General features: G+C 42.2%; 1 protein-coding gene across 1 annotated transcript in view; it reads left to right on the top strand.

Annotated features, from left to right (window-relative positions):
• The window catches only part of LOC124555921 (serine protease filzig), a 161,611-nt gene that overhangs the window by 130,048 nt on the left and 12,238 nt on the right, over positions 1-19,325 (top strand). The window contains exons 4-6 of the mRNA XM_047129976.1: positions 482-768; positions 8,520-8,715; positions 18,348-18,613. Coding sequence (XP_046985932.1) covers positions 482-768; positions 8,520-8,715; positions 18,348-18,613 — 749 coding nt within the window. The remainder of the gene's footprint in view (positions 1-481; positions 769-8,519; positions 8,716-18,347; positions 18,614-19,325) is intronic.

The raw sequence follows: 19,325 nt of genomic DNA, 5'->3' as shown, positions 1-19,325 counted from the left end.
GTCTAATGTCGTTTCAGACAGTCAAAGAATTCTAACGTTTGCATCCAGAGTTAATCAAGAAAATTATCTTAAGTCATCAATGCAGCAATGTTTATGCAAGAACAGTGGAAACGTGTCGGTGATGGTGGCGGTGTTGGTGGTGGTGGTGGTGGTGGTGGTTGCGGATCTGCACCTTTCGCCAAGATCAGAATCTTCAGAGACAGAGCAGTTCGCTCGATTTTCTCCAAGAAATGGACACTTGGCTAACCATTACACAATTAAAACTAATGGAATTGCTTTCAGAATCTGTGGAAACTCTAAAGTGGATTCCACATATGAGAAACGGATCACGAACTCGCCAATGTTGGTGGAACGCATAACCGCAGAGCGGCCTTGGTTCCAGGAAACACTTCACGAACCACACTGTTCACTGTTGCATACGCATTGCTGTTGTGTTGTGGGTGAGCTGCTATGATACAAGGAGTGACTTGCAACACGACAGGCGGCCGCTGGCGGGTTCGACGACCAGACCGTCGACGACGCGGAGGCCGACTAAGCGGCCCAGCTCGACGCGACCTCGGCCCACCACGACCACCACCGTCTCGACCACACCCACCACCACCACCACCACCACCACTACCACGACTACCACGACTACCGCGAGGACGACTGCTGCACAGGCCGCTGTCGAGGCGGAGACGACGGCCCTCGTCACAGAAAAGCCCGATCTCTCAACAGAGACAGAGGCGACGGCCACCACCACGCCAAAGCCAATCGATTACAGGAATGGTAAGAGACACTGGTGCATCTCTGACACCTATATTCAACATACTTAAAACTTACTTCCAGTTACTTATGCAGCTCCTGCAGGGATTGTTATCTAAAGCATCATAGATCACAGCGTACCCGTGGAAGGCACAACAATTATACCGACAGATTAAACGTTTTCCGTTCACTGATGTACATGATGAATTCTATTATATACTGGTGCTCCTACACAGGATATTCCTAAACATTTGCCACAGTTAGAGGGGGCGGACTGCGGGGAGGGGGGGGGGGGGGACAGCCGGGACGAATCCCAGGATCAAAACAATAGAAAATATTTCCAATCAACGTACGTTGGTAGTGAAGTGCTGGTACTGTAAAGAAGAAAGTGGCACCACATCTCCTATCAAAAACTACTACAGTGATATACACTACTGGCCATTAAAATTGCTACACCAGGAAGATGACGTGCTACAGACGCGAAAGTTAACCGACAGGAAGAAGATGCTGTGATATGCAAATGATTAGCTTTTCAGAGTATTCACACAAGGTTGGCGCCGGTGGCGACACCTACAACGTGCTGACACGAGGACACGTTTCAACCGATTTCTCATACACAAACAGCAGTTGACCGGCGTTGCCTGATGAAACGTTGTTGTGATACCTCGTGTGGAGGAGAGATGCGTACCATTACGTTTCCGACTTTGATAAAGGTCGGATTGTAGCCTATCGCGATTGCGGTTTATCGTATCGCGACATTGCTGCTCGCGTTGGTCGAGATCCAATGACTGGTAGCAGAATATGGATTCGGTGGGTTCAGGAGGGTAATACGGAACGCCGTGCTGGATCCCGACGGCCTCGTATCACAAGCAGTCGAGATGACAGGCATCTTATCAACATTGGTGTAACGGATCGTACAGCCACGTCTCGATCCCTGAGTCAACAGATGGGGACGTTTGCAAGACAACAACCATCTGCACGAACAGTTCGACGACGTTTGCAGCAGCATGGACTATCAGCTCGGAGACCACGGCTGCGGTTACCCTTGACGCTGCATCATAGACAGGAGCGCCTGCGATGGTGTGCTCAACGACGAACCTGGGTACACCAATGGCAAAACGTCATTTTTTCGGATGTATCCAGGTTCTGTTTACAGCATCATGATGGTCGCATCCGTGTTTGGCGACATCGCGGTGAACGCACATATGAAGCGTGTATGCGTCATCGCCATACTGGAGTATCACACGGCGTGATGGTATGGGGTGCCATTGGTTACACGTCTCGGTCACCTCTTGTTCGCATTGACAGCACTTTGAACAGTGGACGTTACATTTCAGATGTGTTACGACACGTGGCTCTACCCTTCAATCGATCCCTGCGAAACCCTACATTTCAGCAGGATTGTGCACTACCGCATGTTACAGGTCCTGTACGGACCTTTCTGGATGCAGAAAATGTTCGACTGCTACCCTGGCAAGCACATTCTCCAGATCTCTCACCAACTGAAAACGTCTACTCAATGGTGGCCGAGCAATTGGCTCGTCACAATACGCCAGTCACAACTCTTGATGAACTGTGGTATCGTGTTGAAGCTGCATAGGCAGCTGTACCTGTACACCCCATCGAAGCTCTGTTTGACCCAATGCCCAGGCGTATCAAGGTCATTATTACGGCCAGAGGTGGTTGTTCTGGGTACTGATTTCTCAGGATCTATGCACCCAAATTGCGTGAAAATGTAATCACATGTCAGTTCCAGTATAATATATTTGTCCAATGAATACCCGTTTATCATCTGCATTTCTTCTTGGTGTAGCAATTTTAATGGCCAGTAGTGTATGTGTTGAGGAGACGGATTACACCAACTCATTTTCAGTAAGAAACAAGCACTCGATACACAAATGGCCCCTGCCTAATTTACTTCAGTATTATGTAGAGTGCAGAGAAACCGTTCCGTAAGGCGAGTAGTGAACGATGCAACAGAGCAAGCAGCTGGTCAAGTGTAAGGTATACATGGTCAGTTATTAAAGTGGAGAAAAAGGCGACATGGTGTTCATATGTGGCCACGCATACGTCTTCGGCCTGGATTCTCATTGACTGGAATAAAATTGTCTTCAGTGATGAGTCCTGCTTCGGATTGGGCCGCGATGACAAGCGAAGACGTGTCTGGAGCCGCCCCGGACTTCGGTTGAATACCAACCTGGCTGTCGCCCGCCATACTACCCAACAACCAGCAGTGATGGTCTGGGATGTCACTTCATTTCATAGCAGGATATCTTTGGTTGTCACCCTTACAACAGAGCGGAACGTCGACGATATTCTAGGCGCCGTTTTGTTGCCCTTCATGGCAAGAAATACTGGTCTTACACTTCAGCAAGATAATGCCCGGCCGCACACGCCGAAAGTTTCTACTGCTTGTCTCCGTGTTTGCCGAACCCCACCTTGGCTGGAAAGGTCGCAGGAGCTCTCTCCAGCTGAGAACGTTTGGAGTATTATGGACAAGGCCCTCCAACCAGTTCGGGATTTTGACGATCTAACGCATTAATTTGACAGAATGTGGCACGATATTCCTCAAGAGGACATCCAACAATTCAGTCAGTCAGAGTTTGGCACGATATTTCTCATGACATCCAACAATTCAGTCAATCAATCAATCACTCAATCAACTGCTTACATTAGGACCAGACGTGAACCAACGTGTTATTGACTTGTTCAATTTGTGAAGCTCCTTCTCTTGAATAAACCATCCAGTTTTTTATAAATTTTAAATACTTATTTGTCTGTACATGTACATTACATCTACCGATTTCCATTCCACTGGGATAATTCTTTCGTGGTGCGTCGTCCTTTTCATCTTGGGGTGTATTTTGATGAAGAAAGGTACTGCAAGGCCTTGGCTTAAAAAAAAAGATGAATTACGTACTTCAGACGATCATCATTATCTGTCACATAATAGAGGTATAGGGAATATGGAATCCTTATAACTACAGAAAGATCGGTCCTGCTAGGTTACCACGAGCAACAGCTGTGGAATCTAGGCAGTTAGTATTTTCGCCATTCATTGTCCGATCAAAGGATTTTTCTGCTTGGGTGAGACATTCCATTTTTACCAACACGTTAGGAGTTACACAAAGAATAAATAGAGGGTCTGGTTTCAAAAGCCGCCATAAAGGCCTGCAGAACAATGTGCTAACACCATGGCCCTCTGACACCGCCTTCCAGTAACAATTTTAGTGAACGGTAAACAGCGGCAGGTTGTGTCCAATTTTAATACTCTTATAGCTTGTTACTATATTTTAAAATACTTTTCTATTGTTTGCGACATCGCTGTCACACAGACAAAGGGTGGAAAGACATCCAAAGGCGCACAAACTGCTGAAATTACTATCGCATTCCATTTCAACCATCATTTTGGTCTTTTCCGCAATTTTACGCAACTGCTATAGGATAATCTTGAAATTTTTCATCTTCCCTTTCTTATTTCTGTGGCTTGACTCCCTTCTTGACTTCACATAACCTGAGATTAATTTGGAGAAAGGCAATGTACTCCATCTGTTTGTAAATAGTCTAAATTTTGTTCTACATGTTTTCGTGTTTTTATTGTTGTGTTATGATTGCCAGGCGGAGAAGGGGAATAAGTCCAGAAATCAACTATCTGGACGCGAAGAACCTCCTAAAACATTACACTCAAGCTAACGCAATTGAGTTCCTGATGTGAGGGTCTTTTGTGTCTCACATGATAAGGAGCTATACATAACAATGTGTGTGTACGTCATCTGCAGTTCTTATATATAAAAGATAGATTTTTATGGCAGAAAAATGCTTGTGTGGGGATTAGTTAGTCACCGAAAGAATTTTATTTACGAAAACACTAATGTTCTGAAACGCCTTTTTCATTCATCAAATAACATCTCAGAAAACCATATCTGTCGTAAGGAACCATCGTGAAATGACGAATGATACTCTGTTTTAGATTCTCAATCAAAAAACATTTCTTTAGCGAAAGACGGCAAAATATAGACAATAATTAATCGTGGCCGTTGTAAGGTTTTCAGTTGGGTTCTGCTCGATGCTTTGAGTGAACTGATAGATGAAGCGATAATATACACATAAAGGAATTATTAGTGAATGTTTCCGAAATGCACTATATGGTTAAAAGTATGTGAACACCCTCCTGAAGGCGTAAAGTCGGGCTGTGCATTGAACAGTACGTAACTGCAAGAAAATAGAGCTAATAATGTAACTGTCAATCGGCAGTTCCTGCTGCTAACGGAATTCTCAAATTATTGTGTTACTTCTACGGTTGAAAAATCTGTGATACGCTATTTATGTTCTCTGAATCAAAAAGAAGGACTATTAGGGTTCAACGACCCGTCGACATCGAGGTCATTAGAGACGGAGCGGAACATACGCTCGGATGGGAGAAAGGAAATAGGACGTGCCAATTTAAAGGAACCATCCCGGCATTTGCCTAGAGCGATTTACGGAAATCACGAAATACCTAAATCTGGATGGGCGGACGGTGATTTGAACCATCGTCCCCCGGAATGAGAGTCCAGTGTGCTAACTATTGCGCCACCTTCTGGAGACAAAAAAAATGGTTCAAATGGCTCTGAGCACTATGGGACTTAACATCTCAGGTCATCAATCCCCTAGAACTTAGAACTACTTAAACCTAACTAACCTAAGGACATCACACACATCCATGCCCGAGGCAGGATTCGAACCTGCGACCGTAGCGGTCACGCGGTTCCAGAGTGAAGCGCCTAGAACCGCACGGCCACACCGGCCGGCTTTCTGGAGACAGATCGAGTGTGTAGTATGGATACCTTTGACACACACTGAACTGTGTGCCTTCACAGCAGACATTACACATCTGACACGTTAAGACCAGTGACTGCACGCTGTAGTCGATGTCATCGCGACGTTGAATTTCAACATCATAATACAGGACTTCATGTTAGCCTGCTGTCCCGTCAATACAGTGGGTATTCGGCTGTTGCTCTGGCCAGTACATTCTGCATATGACTGGCTGTGGTTTCTGAGAGTCTGGAAGGGCGCACGCGCCAGCCTGTGCTGCTGATGAACTCTGGTATAGAGTTGAATCAGGATGGAATGGCGTACCAATATCTGTCGTCTAAGTTCAGTTTGTCTTGATGTCCAGCCGGGTTAAAGCCGTTCTTGCAGCCTTAGGTGCAACTCCGTGTGCTAAACTGCGCACTCCATATGCCTCCAAATCACCTACTAGTTAGTTAGCTATTTAGTTAGTTGCATGTTCCATATATCATATCAACAATTCCGTTATCGAAATGATGTGGAACGAGACAGTTTACAGTATATGTATGCATGATTAGTGTTAACATTAATGAACACATTATTTATTTAGTCCTACTCATGTTGCCACACTTAAAGCATGTGTTTTCTTAGTTCTGTTATTTTTAGCTTTTTTTACAGGCTACCAATTTTTAAATAAAATTTATCCATGGATTAAAAAGCAATTCTCCAGTAGAAATTATTTTAGGTTAGGTTTTAAAATTTGCTTTGTTACATGTCAAACTTTTATGTTATTGTACAAATGCTCGATGATTTTTGTTGCCGCAAAGGACTTGGAAGAGCAGTTGAACGGAATGGATAGTGTCTTGAAAGGAGGATATAAGATGAACATCAAAAAAAGCAAAACGAGGATAATGGAATGTAGTCGAATTAACATCGAGTATAGATTTAAGTGTCAGGAAGTCATTTCTGAAAGTATTTGTGTGGAGTGTAGCCATATATGGAAGTGAAACATAGACGATAAATAGTTTGGACAAGAAGAGAATAGAAGCTTTCGAAATGTGGTGCTACAGAAGAATGCTGACGATTAGAAGGGTAGAGCACATAACTAATGAAGAAGTATTGAATAGGATTGGGGAGAAGAGAAGTTTGTTTTGTGGCACAACTTGTCTAGAAGAAGGGATCGGTTGGTAGGACATGTTCTGAGGCATCAAGGGATCACCAATTTAGTATTTGAGGGCAGCGTGGAGGGTAAAAATCGTAGAGGGAGACCAAGAGATGAATACACTAAGCAGATTCAGAAGGATGTAGGTTGAAATAGGTACTGGGAGATGAAGAAGCTTGCACAGGATAGAGTAGTATGGAGAGCTGCATGAAACCAGTCTCAGGACTGAAGACCACACCAACAACAACAATGTTGAACTCCTTTCTGAGCCACTGACAGCTTTAATAATAGGTAATGATGGTCTCTCTTCCACTCTGGTGTTGTAGGTATGGATCTCACTGTTCCTCTCAAACTATCGCGGATTATCTATGACGAATTTCGTAAACGAATATACGAGGGCTATTCGGAAAGTAAGGAATGATGGGTATCGAAATAGAAACCACAGTGAAAATCAAAACTGTTTTATTTGCAATGCTTAGCTATACCTTTCAGCTACTTTTCTACATAGTCGCCGCTCAGACTTAGTCATCTGTCGTAGCGTTGTACCAACTTTTCAATTCCCTCGTTATAGATGACAGCCGCCAGTGTTTTTCGACAATTTTCTACTCTGGATTGCAGCTCGTTGTGTGTGTGAAAATATTTTCTTCATAGCCAGCGGTTCATTTGAGCAGAGATGGACCTCAGGGGTAGCCAATTACGGGCTGTATTGTGGGTGATCGAACACTTCCCATCGAAAACGCTGCAGGAGCATCTTCATTGCCCCTGCAGAGTGCGGCCGAGAATTGTCGTGTAGAATGAACCACATGACAGTTATGTTATGTGGATTGCATAGCTTCAGGCGAAATCTTTCGCCAGGCTCTCATATTTGGTGGGAGACGCTAATTTCTAGCCATCTTTACGTTCTCACTGTGAACTCAGAACTGAAGTGAGCGACATGATGCGATCAATGGGCGTACTAGACACAGTGCCCAACGCATCTGTGCAAAGCGTCATCAGATTTTCACTGTATTTTCCATTTCGCGACCGATCGTTCCTTACTTTCCGAATAACCCTCATATGTATTTTTACGGCGCAGTTGAAAACCAAAGGTCTTTGATAAGGTACCTACAAGACGTTCGTGGGTAAACACCATATATTATTCTTACTGCTCGTTTTTGTGCCATCGATACTTTCTTTTTTAAGTGGTGAGTTAAACAGAAAATTATTCCATAAGACATTATTGAGTGAGCATATGCAGAATATGCCAAAAAGTTAATTCGTTTGTTTCCAAGATTGGCAATTACAAGAATAGCAAAAGCAGCCAATTTCATTGTTTGAGAAACTCAGTAATATGCTTCTTCCAGTTCAAGTTGTCATCAAGATGTACACTCAAAAATACGGAGCATTATACTCCAATTACTGACTCCTGCTCATTTGCTACACAGATGTTAGTATTACCCTGTTTGTTGTGCAGAACAGAATATAGTGTGTTTTTTTTATTATTAATTTAGGGAGAGTCCACTTTCTAAGAATCTTTTAATAATTATTTTGATAACATCATTTATAGTCTTTTCTTTCGCTTTCTCTCAGATGCAATTTATCATAACACCAGTATTGTCTACAAAAAGTACCAATTCTGCTTATTGAATGTTAAGTCGAAGATCAATCACGTATATAACGAATAGGAGTGGACCCAAAATTGAACCCTGTGGGACCCTCTTTGTGATTTATATTGTATACGCGACATTGGTAAACTTTCGTTACTTGCTATCCCTGCAGCTATAATGATGAGCAGTGTAATTAGGCAACAGAATCTTTCTCGTCAATAAACTGAAGCTTGTGTGATGACGCTGTGTTGCAGAGTGCGGCGTGCGGCCGCTGATGCAGACGGTGAAGACGGGACGCATCGTGGGCGGCAAGGGCGCCACGTTCGGCGAGTGGCCGTGGCAGGCGCTGGTGCGCGAGACCACGTGGCTCGGCCTCTTCACCAAGAACAAGTGCGGCGGCGTCCTCATCACCAACAAGTTCGTCATCACGGCCGCCCACTGCCAGCCGGGGTCAGTATTTAGCTCTGTACGCCGATACTCCAGACGGCCGAACCAACTTTTCCATGCAACACTTAATTCTCGATGCTGCACAAAGAAAGTGAAGCATTATTAAGTAATCGCAGTAAAAACGTAGATATTAAACAGCGATACAAGTAAGCGATGGCATTTTGAGATGACACCCAATGCTACAGTATGGTATTCTACTTATTTATTTATTTGTTTAATTTGGCAATGTTAGGACTTCCAGGCCATTTCTTTCGTCGGACCATACATCTGTAGTGAGTTGTCAATTCAACATGCGCACTTCATGAATGGTAACTAATAATAATAATAGTGTTAATGGATGCAGTAATCATTACAGCAGGGCAAGCACAGCGTCAGCACGTGATAACATTAATAATATGATTTTTTTATTTTATCCATATTTTGGAGGTATAGATTAAACAATGTCTTCAGTCACAACTTTTTCGTGTTTTATTAACTACACGATGCATTTCGGACTCTGTGGGTCCATTGTCATGTGAAATTTGTCTTAATACATGTTTTATTTCTTCTCCTGAATGAGGTGAAATGCATATTCCTGTCACGAAAAGGTTTAATGTTAGGTTATGAATTTCGTTAAGTAGAAACGCGGAAAATATGTGCAAAATATGGAAAATGAACAGTGTAAACTTACCACATAATCCAAGGAAACCATTTTCAACGTTTCATTAGCGGCAAACATTCTTTTCTCCGTCGTTTTAGTACATGTCACTTCACTCAGGACGTACATTTGCACACACATGTTTATAAACACTTCACAGATGTTTTTGTACATGGTGTTGTCAAAGGTGAATTTATTCGTAGTGCTAAGGATATAACTATAAACAATTGACATATGCAAGGAATAACTTTAGAATAGGTCTTTAAAATCACTGAAATAACTATGGCTTGCGAAATCTGTTTGTTCATTTAACATAGATTCTGGTTTTTTGATTTTGTGGAGGTATATCTCCAGTTGTCCTAATAGACTTAGGGTCTTACCATTGGGTTCGTTATGTAGTATTGCCAAATTGTATTCTAGACTGTTGATGACATGTTTCCTTTCCAACATATGTTGTGCAATGACTGGTTTTTCGAAATTTTTGAGCCTGACAGCATTTACATGTTCTTGAAAACGGGTCTTGAAGTTTCTGCCTGTTTTCTCTACATAGTCGGCAGGACAACTGGGGAATGATACTTTGTAGACTCCGATGTTGTTGTATGTTTGTGTATTTGATTTTACGTTATGAATGAGTAGGTTTCCTATCTTATTACTGGTTGAGAATGCAACTGTTACACTTATTTTTCTGAAAACGTTGGCTATATTTTGTGATATGAGGCCTAGGTGTGGGATACTGGTGAATATTTTCTCTTCTTTCACAGTGTGTCCCTTCGTTGTCTTGCTTTTGTGTATTTGTCTGCTTAAATTGTCAGTTGTTTTGGCTGTGTAGCCATTGCTTATGCAATGCTCTTTATTGTATCTATCTCATTCTTGACAGTGTTTTCTTCTAAATCAAAGGAGTGTACTCTGTGTAGCATGGACCTACATGCAGCATGTTAGTGTGGTGAAATAGCATGATGAGTTGTCCAGTGTTATGTCTGTATATGTGCGTTTTCTGTGTATGCTGAACTTGTGTTTTTGTTTGTGGTTGGTGATTTTTAGATCCAGGAAGTTTAGGCTCTTGTTGTCCTCATGTTATATTGTGAATTTCATGTTTTTGTGGAAAGAAGTGAATGCTACTAGTAGTTCTTCGAGCTCATTTTTTGTTCCATCAAATAGCAGAAAGGTGTCATCAACATATCTGCAGTAATATACAATTTTACTTGAGTCTATTGTCTTCATTAAAGAATTTACTTTCCAGATGATTGAGAAATATGTCTGCCAAAAGTTATATCTTTAGCACTACGAATAAATTCATCTTTGACAACACCATGTACAATAACATCTGTGAAGTGTTTATAAACATTAGTGTGCAAATGTACATCCTGAATGAAGTGACATGTACTAAAACGACGGAGAAAAGAATGTTTGCCGCTAATAAAACGTTGAAAATGCTTTCTTTGGATTATGTGGTAAGTTTACACTGTTCATTTTCCATATTTTGCACATATTTTCCGCGTTCGACTCAACGAAATTCATAACCTAACATTAAACCTTTTCGTGACAGGAATATGCATTTCACCTCATTCAGGAGAAGAAATAAAACATGTATTAAGACAAATTACACATGACGATGGACCCACAGGGTCCGAAATGCATCGTGTAGTTAATAAAACACGAAAAAGTTGTCACTGAAGGCGTTGTTTAATTCATACCTCCAATGTTATTAATAATATGTATACAGCGTGAACATTAATGAAACAGAAAAACTGCAGGGACGGAATCCTGACTGGAAATGGAAGGAAAAGGTCCTATGAATATGTGTCCAGAAATGGACGGAGTGCGTGCAACGACAACAAATCGTCCCGGAATACAGTACAGAGCTGCATCGCATCCACGTCACAACAGATATTCAAAGTGGCCCCAATGGGATGCAATGCACGCGTTCAACGTCGCATCTTGGATTGCTGCACTCTTTTGCACGTTCCGACCTCCCTTCGAATAGCGTCACAGGATTCGTGAACACGCTGTTGAAGGGTCTCCACATCAGGAACTGGTTCAGTATACACAACGCCTTTCAGATGTCACCAGAGGTAAAAATCCAGGGTGTCTAATCCCGGTGATCTAGCAGGCCATGCTATAGGGCCTCCGAGTCCTATCAAATGTCCGGAGGAGATGTTGAGATGTCGGTGAACTGTAACGCGGAATTGGGGTGGTGCTCCGTTATGCAGGAACTACATAACCTTTCGTATTGCCAAAGGTACATTCTCAAGCAGCCCGGGCAGAGTATTCCGTAGAAAGTCAAGGTACGTTCCTCTGTCGAGACGTTGCGGAATAATAATCAGTCCAAGTATGTGGTTAACAAATATCATTGCCCACGCATTGATGCTGAATCGACGCTGATGAGACACCTCAACGGCTCCCCGAGTATTGTTTGTACCCCACAAATGACGACTATGAATATTGATAACGTCAGCTCTGGTAAAGATTGTTTCCTCAGTAAACATGGCTGATGACAGACATCCTACAATTGTGATGGTCTGGTGCAAAAACCGTCGACAAAATCCTCTCCGTAGAGGGAAATCTGCTGCTGATAATCCCTGCACTCGTAGCAGGTGACAGCTATGGTAACGGTTGTCATGCAGGATACACATAATAGTTCTTTATCTTACACCATGTTGCCGGGCCACTTGAGTGGAATCAATATCGTGTTGAACCCAGTCCTCTACATCTGGAGTACGCACAGTCCACCGCCTCTCTGTACGGTGTGAAAGGACCCACGATCATACAAACGCCTAAAAAGGGCTTGAAATATTGTGTAATGTAGTTGGTGTCTATGAGGGCACTTGTTTTGATATAGCCGTGCTGCCTCTCGACCATTAGGCCGTACACAAACACCCTCTCGGCTTGTTCCCGGCATGAATACCGGACCATTCTGCTGCTTACAGAACGCTGCGTCAATCACACAGGCTGCAACACACAAGGAACACACAGCATGTGATCAGAGGAACTTTCATTCGTCGGCGCCATCTACCACGGTAACGATGTATTTCCGGACACATGTTCATAGAACATTTTTTCCTCCACTTCCAGTCAGGAATCCGTCCTTGCAGTTTCTCGGTTTTAGTAATAAATTTATGATATTTCAGAAACGACGGCCTAGTTTATACAGTGTCCAGTAATTTCTCCTTACGTTTGTAATGGCAGCGAACAGAAATGTGTGACAGCAGTACAAAAAAAATCTCGGTAATAACTTGACTGGTGATTGGTCTGGAGAAGGTTAAGGATAATCAGGTAAGAGTAGGAGATAGATGAAAGAAATAAAAAATACATAGGGATGATGAAGATGTGGTGTAGCTTACAATTGGTTCGCCTCTTACTTCAAGAACAGAAAGCAGAAGGTAATTCTCCGCAATATTGAGAGTGGTAGTGATGTTCAGTCCCAATGGGGCACTATTAAGTGGGGCGTTCCCCAAGGCTCGGTGCTGGGGCCACTGCTGTTTCTTACTTATATAAATGATATGCCTTCTAGTATTACAGGTGATTCAAAAATATTTCTGTTTGCTGATGACACCAGCTTGGTAGTGAACGATCTTGTGTGTAATATTGAAACATTATCAAATAATGTAGTTCATGAAATAAGTTCGTGGCTTGTGGAAAATAATTTGATGCTAAATCACAGCAAGACTCAGTTTTTATAGTTTCTAACTCACAATTTAACAAGAACTGATATTTTGATCAGACAGAATGGGCATATTATAAGCGGGACGGAACAGTTCAAGTTCCTAGGCGTTCGGATAGATAGTAAGCTGTTGTGGAAAGCCCATGTTCAGGATCTTGTTCAGAAACTAAATGCTGCTTTATTTACCATTAGAACAGTATCTGAAATAAGTGACAGTTCAACACGAAAAGTAGTCTACTTCGCTTATTTTCATACGCTTATGTCGTATGGTATTATTTTTTGGGTAATTCTTCTGATTCAAAAAGAGTATTTTTGGCTCATAAACGGGCTGTTCGAGCTATATGTGGTGTAAGTTTAAGAACCTCTTGTCGACCCCTATTCAATAGTCTGGGAATTCTGACATTGCCCTCACAGTATATATTTTCTTTAATGTCGTTTGTTGGTAGCAATATTAGCTTATTCCCAAGAGTTAGTAGCTTTCACTCCGTTAATACTAGGGAGAAATCAAATCTGCATGTGGAATGCACTTCCTTGACTCTTGTGCAGAAGGGAGTGCAGTATTCTGCTGCATCCATTTTCCATAAACTACCACAAGAACTCAAAAATCTTAGCAGTAGCCCAAACACTTTTAAGTCTAAACTGAAGAGTTTCCTCATGGCTCACTCCTATTCTGTCGAGGAGCTCCTGGAAGAGCTGAAAAATTAAGCAAATTCCAGTGTTACATTGTTGATTTTCTTTATTTAAACTTACGACTTGTCGCCTGAATATATTTCCTATATTTCATGTTATCTGTTTCTACTATCGTGTTATAATTTCATGTATTGACTCGTTCCATGACCATGGAGACTTCTCCTTAATTTGGTCCCACGGAACAATAAATAATAAAAACATGGAAGTATTGGTAGAAATACTGGTTCACTGTTGCACACACGGAAAACTGAGATGTTCCCAGAAAGGAGGCTGCACTAAGGTATCAATGTCGACAAGTCTTCGGGGTCATTTCAGGGTGTTGCATCCTTTCCTCTTTAGATTCCAGACCACATTTCGCATGCATTGACTTCTGCTAAGCATCTTTATGTCAGCTGCCAAATAGTCTTACCTCATTCGTTTACAGTCAACATGTTAGCGCTAAAGTTAAAAGAAAAATGAGAACCAATATCTGCTCTACAAAGAACATTTCGACAGGGCCAGGTGGCATAGGGGTATAACGTTGAAGTCGCATTCTGGTAAGCGGCGGTTCAAATACCCGTCCTGTCATAGAGATTTTAGTTTCCTGGGGTTTTTTCTGAATCTCTTAGGACAAATGCCTGGCCTCCTTTCATTTTAGGGTTTCAGCGTTCTGAGTAAAAAGTGACTGAGCGGGCATTTTCGATTTGACATGTAGGCTTCGGAACGTGCTGGAGCCTAGATTTAAAACTTTCGAAACATATCAGTTCTTCTGAGGAACACACACAATTTATTATAATCGAGATGGCTAACGATATCCAGGGTCCATCTCACTACTAGGTTCAACACTCACCTGATATAAAGTGTACGCAGGAGCATACTAGTCACCTGGGGGCTCATGTGGCCATCATTGTAACCAAATGCAAACGATACTTGTCCGATATGCAACCTGTTATTACACTGACTATATAAATGCCTTCGGATAAGATTATAGTTTTTGGCATGCACTGCCGATGCAGGCATTAGTTCATTATTTATCAACGCGGTCCTTCATTCAATTCTGTGATATGCTGAAGCTCTTATTTGATGTTACTTCAGAAAATGTTGATTCTTTGTTGTTGACATCATCAGTTATACTAACAATGGTCATTTCATTTCTCTCCGATAATTTGTTCTTGATTACGCAATTTTTGTTGCGTATTATAGACTGTAATTAGAATGGTATGAGTCAAGGAGACAGTCGTCTCTTTTAGAAAAGTTAGAAGTTTGCAAACACACAGGAAATGTCTTTATTATTATTATTATTATTATTATTATTATTATTATTATTGTCATTATGGTTTATCAACTTAACCATCTGCAAATCATATTGTACTAAGCTCTTTACATACTACGTTTAGTGTCACTTCTCATTTTCTGATAGTTTATCTACCTTGTTTTATGAGAATCTTACCTTAGCACCTGTTCCTTGTTAATCACCTCTCAGTGTCCATTATTATGACAACTATTGGTCGAAACTGCGTAGTTGGTCACTACTTTTCGCGTTTTTACGCGTGTACTCTTTATCACCATGAATTTGTTTCATCCTTTCCAGGTTGGAAAATGTCATCATCGCCATAACAATTTTATTATTGTACAGATTTCATGAGTTTTGAATTTGTTAAAAATGCATGGATTGATTTTGTCCATTCATTTAAGATAATGAGTAAGCCAGCCAACTTTGAAAGCAAAAAACACTGCCTCTTCTGTTAGACTTCATATACCATGTGTAAGCTTGTACATCTTTAAAGGATCTTTGGACTAACTGCTGTCATGACGAACGAACCACTGCAGAAAAACTGCAACTGAATCAGCTACTTATTTTTTAGTTTTCATATAATGTCCACATTTCTAGTCGTTCTTTAAATTAAATTATTTCGTAATTTCTTTATTTTCAATTTTCAAGCTAAACTGTAGGCACTGGAAGCTCAGCTGGACTGAATGGACAGTGCCTCGACAAGAGGTTATAAGATGATTGTGAATGAAAGCAAAATAAAGTTAACAGAATGTACCTGAATAAAACTAAGTGATGCTGAGGCAGTTAGATCAGGACATGATAAACAAAAAGCAGTAAATGCGTTTTGCTATTTGGGCTGCAAAACAACTGACGATGGAGGAAGTACAGAGGGTTCGAAAGGCAGACCAGCAGTATCCGGAAAGGCATTTCTTAAATAGAGAAATTTATTAACAACGAATATGAATTTCCATCGTCATTTTCTTCCATTTTTTATCGTTTCCCAATTGCTTCAAAGTTCATGGAGGTACTAGATGTGATCAAAAGTATCCGGACACCTATCTGAAATTAACTTACAAGTTAGTGGCGTCCTCCATCGGTAATGCTGGAATTCAATTTGGTGTTGGCCCACAGTTAGCCTTGATGACAGCTTCCAGTCTCGCAGGCCTGCGTTAAATCAGGTGCTGGAAGGTTTCTTGGGGAATGCAGCCCATTCTTCACCGAGTGCTGAACGGAGGAGAGATATCGATGTCGGTCGGTGATGCCTGACACGAAGTCTGCGTTCCAAAACATCCCAAAGATGTTCTATAGGATTCAGGTCAGGACTCAGTGGCAGCCAATCCGTTACAGGGATGTTGCTGTCGTGTAACCAATCCGCCACAGGCCATGCATTATGAACAGGTGCTCGATCGTGTTGAAAGATGCAATCGCCATACCCGAATTGCTCTTCAATACTGGGAAGCAAGAAGGTGCTTAAAACATCAATGTAAGCCTGTGATGTGATAGTGCCACGCAAAACAACAAGGGGTGCAAGCCCCTCCTTGAAAAACACAACTACACCATAACACCACCGCCTCCGAAATTTACTGTTGTCACTGCACACGCTGGTATATTGACGTCCACCGGGCATTCGCCATACCCACACCCTGGCATCGGATCGCCACATTGTCGTGATTCGTCACTCCACACAACGTTTTTCCACTGTTCAATCGTCCAATGTTTACACTCCTTACACAAAGCGAGACATCGTTTGGCATTTACCGGCATGACGTACGGCTTATGAGCAGCCGCTCGACCATGAAATCCAAGCTTACTCACCTCCCGCCTAACTGTCATAGTACTTGCAGTGGATGCTGATGCAGTTTGGAATTCCTGTGCGATGGTCTGATAGATGTCTGCCTCTTACACATTACGACCCTCTTCAACTCCGGCGGTCTCTATCAGTCAACAGACGAGGTCGGCCTGTAGGCTTTTGTGCTGTACGTGTCCCTTCACGTTTCCACTTCACTATCACATCGGGAACAGTGAACCTAATACGATGTTTAGGAGTGTGGAAATCTCACGTACAGACGTATGGCACAAGTGACACCCAATCACCTGACCACGTTCGAAGTCCGTGAGTTCCGCGGAGCGCCACACTCTGATCTCTCACAATATCTAATGATTACTGACATCGCTGATCCGGAGTACCTGGCAGTAGGAGGCACCACAATGTACCTAATATGAAAAAACGTATGTTTTTGGGGGTGTCCGGATACTTTTGATCACAGAGTGTATGTTACATCCTTGAAGCTAAATGAAAGACAGTTTGCTTTTTGCTATACATGTTTAGCTTCTTTTATTTGTAAAGCGTCTGCAGTGGCCTGAATACATTTTTTTTTTTTTTTTACAGGATGTTTGGCAATTCCCGTTACAAACTTCTATTACTTGCAGAGGGGAGGGGACATGGTTCTTATTCAAAATATTGTATACTCCTCTCAACAAATTCTATAAGTTTTAAACGGAATTTCCGAACACCCTGTGTAAATGCATTATGTAGTAGTTACACGTGTGTAACTATGTTACGTTTTCTCATGTTTCTCTTTTGTTTTTGAAGTTAGAGCCAACTACTGCAGCACAAGTTTCGTGAGGTTACATTATCGTTTGGTGTTACGATTTCCAAAGTTGGTAGTTCATGTATATGGTGCTGAAGATGTGTTTACTTGGTCCACATATTCCAGATAGCCGGTTTCCGGCGTTTTTTTTATCAACACAACAAACAGGCAATAAAAGGATAAATCTTCGGAAATGAGTGGATCGGATAACTCATGAAGAGATTTGTATTGTGTTGTGATAAAAAAAGAAATTTATGGCACAACTTGACTAAAACAAGGAGCTGGTCGATAGAACACATCCTGAGCCATCAAGAAATCGCCCGTTTCGTAATGGAGGGAAATGAGTAAAAATTGCAGAGGGTGACCAAGGCTTGCCTACAGTCAGCAACTTCATGTGGATATAGGTTGAAATAATTATGCAGAGATGAAGAGGCTTGCACTAGATAAACGTGGATCGCTGCATCCAGTCAGTCTTCAGGTTGAAATCTACCACAAACAATGATACTCCTCATTTCTTGTTCATCTGGCGAATATCAGATTACACTTTTCGTCACGTGCTTGAGAATAAGATAATTGGGCTGGGTAAGACTGATTCATCAACTTTTCTCCGCTTACTGCACACTTCCTGTCAACCGCAGGTGGAGGGAAAACTTTGATCACGTGTACCTACACACTCTTATGTGTGTGTGTGTGTGTGTGTGTGTGTGTGCTCCTCGACTGCGAGGAAAACAAAAGACGAGCTGGCACGATAGCAGTGGAGAAGCAGGTGTGGAGACAAGTTTCAACATGAGCGGCGCGTTGCAGGTTCCTGGCAAACCTCGTGGTGGTGTTGGGCGAGTACGATATCACGGGCGAGCTGGAGTCGAAGCGATCCGTGACGAAGAACGTGCGGCGCGTAATCGTTCACCGGCACTACGACGCGGCTACGTTCGCCAACGACCTCGCCCTTCTGGAAATGGACTATCCGGTGACGTTCGACGAGCACATCGTGCCGATCTGCATGCCCAGAGAGAACGAAGACTTCACAGGCCGCATGGCTACGGTCACCGGCTGGGGCCGCCTCAAATACGGTCAGTATCTCCATTACTGTTTCGCCATCTGTGTATCCCTTTCCACTTTACGCAGAAAACTGTGTTAAACTCCATCGACAAAAGTTCAGAATTTGTTCTTGGACATTTTCTGAGTATTTTGGTGTAAGGTACCCATAGTTTTCGCTGTCTAGAGTAATAATGTAATTACGATTCATTTGGTTTGTTATCTCAGATATCTTTGTTTTTGTGACAATACCTAAACAACAGTACAGTGAACATGCCTTTAATATGCAGTCACTAAGACTAAAGATTAGGTCTTTCATAGGTGCCTATGCATAGTGCCATGCTGTGCTCTAAATAGCGTCGTTAGGCGCCCTTCCATTGCATTCAGTGTACCCATAAATGATGTGCATATCGGCCAAGTGTTCATCAATAAACGTATCCGTACTGCTGTATATCACGGCTAACGTACAACTAACACATCTGATAACGAACCGAGCAGTACTGAATTCAAACTTGTGAGCGAAGACTGAAGTGGGCATTTCTGTTGTCAACATGAAGTACTGTCAGTGAATGGAAAAAGTTTGCTTCCATATGAGACATACAGCACATACCGTCGACATTTGCACGGATGTGCAGATATTTTCACTGCAGCACAGATCAAAAAAATAATGGGGATAAGATATCAAATTAAATACAGTTTCTTTGTAGGAAGCTACCGGAGTGGTCCCTTATACCAAGATATCCAGGA

This window comes from Schistocerca americana, chromosome X, assembly GCF_021461395.2.
Source record: "Schistocerca americana isolate TAMUIC-IGC-003095 chromosome X, iqSchAmer2.1, whole genome shotgun sequence".
Taxonomy (NCBI): domain Eukaryota; kingdom Metazoa; phylum Arthropoda; class Insecta; order Orthoptera; family Acrididae; genus Schistocerca; species Schistocerca americana.
The sequence above is the reverse complement of the archived record's forward strand: the minus strand, read 5'-3'. Positions and strand labels throughout refer to the sequence as shown.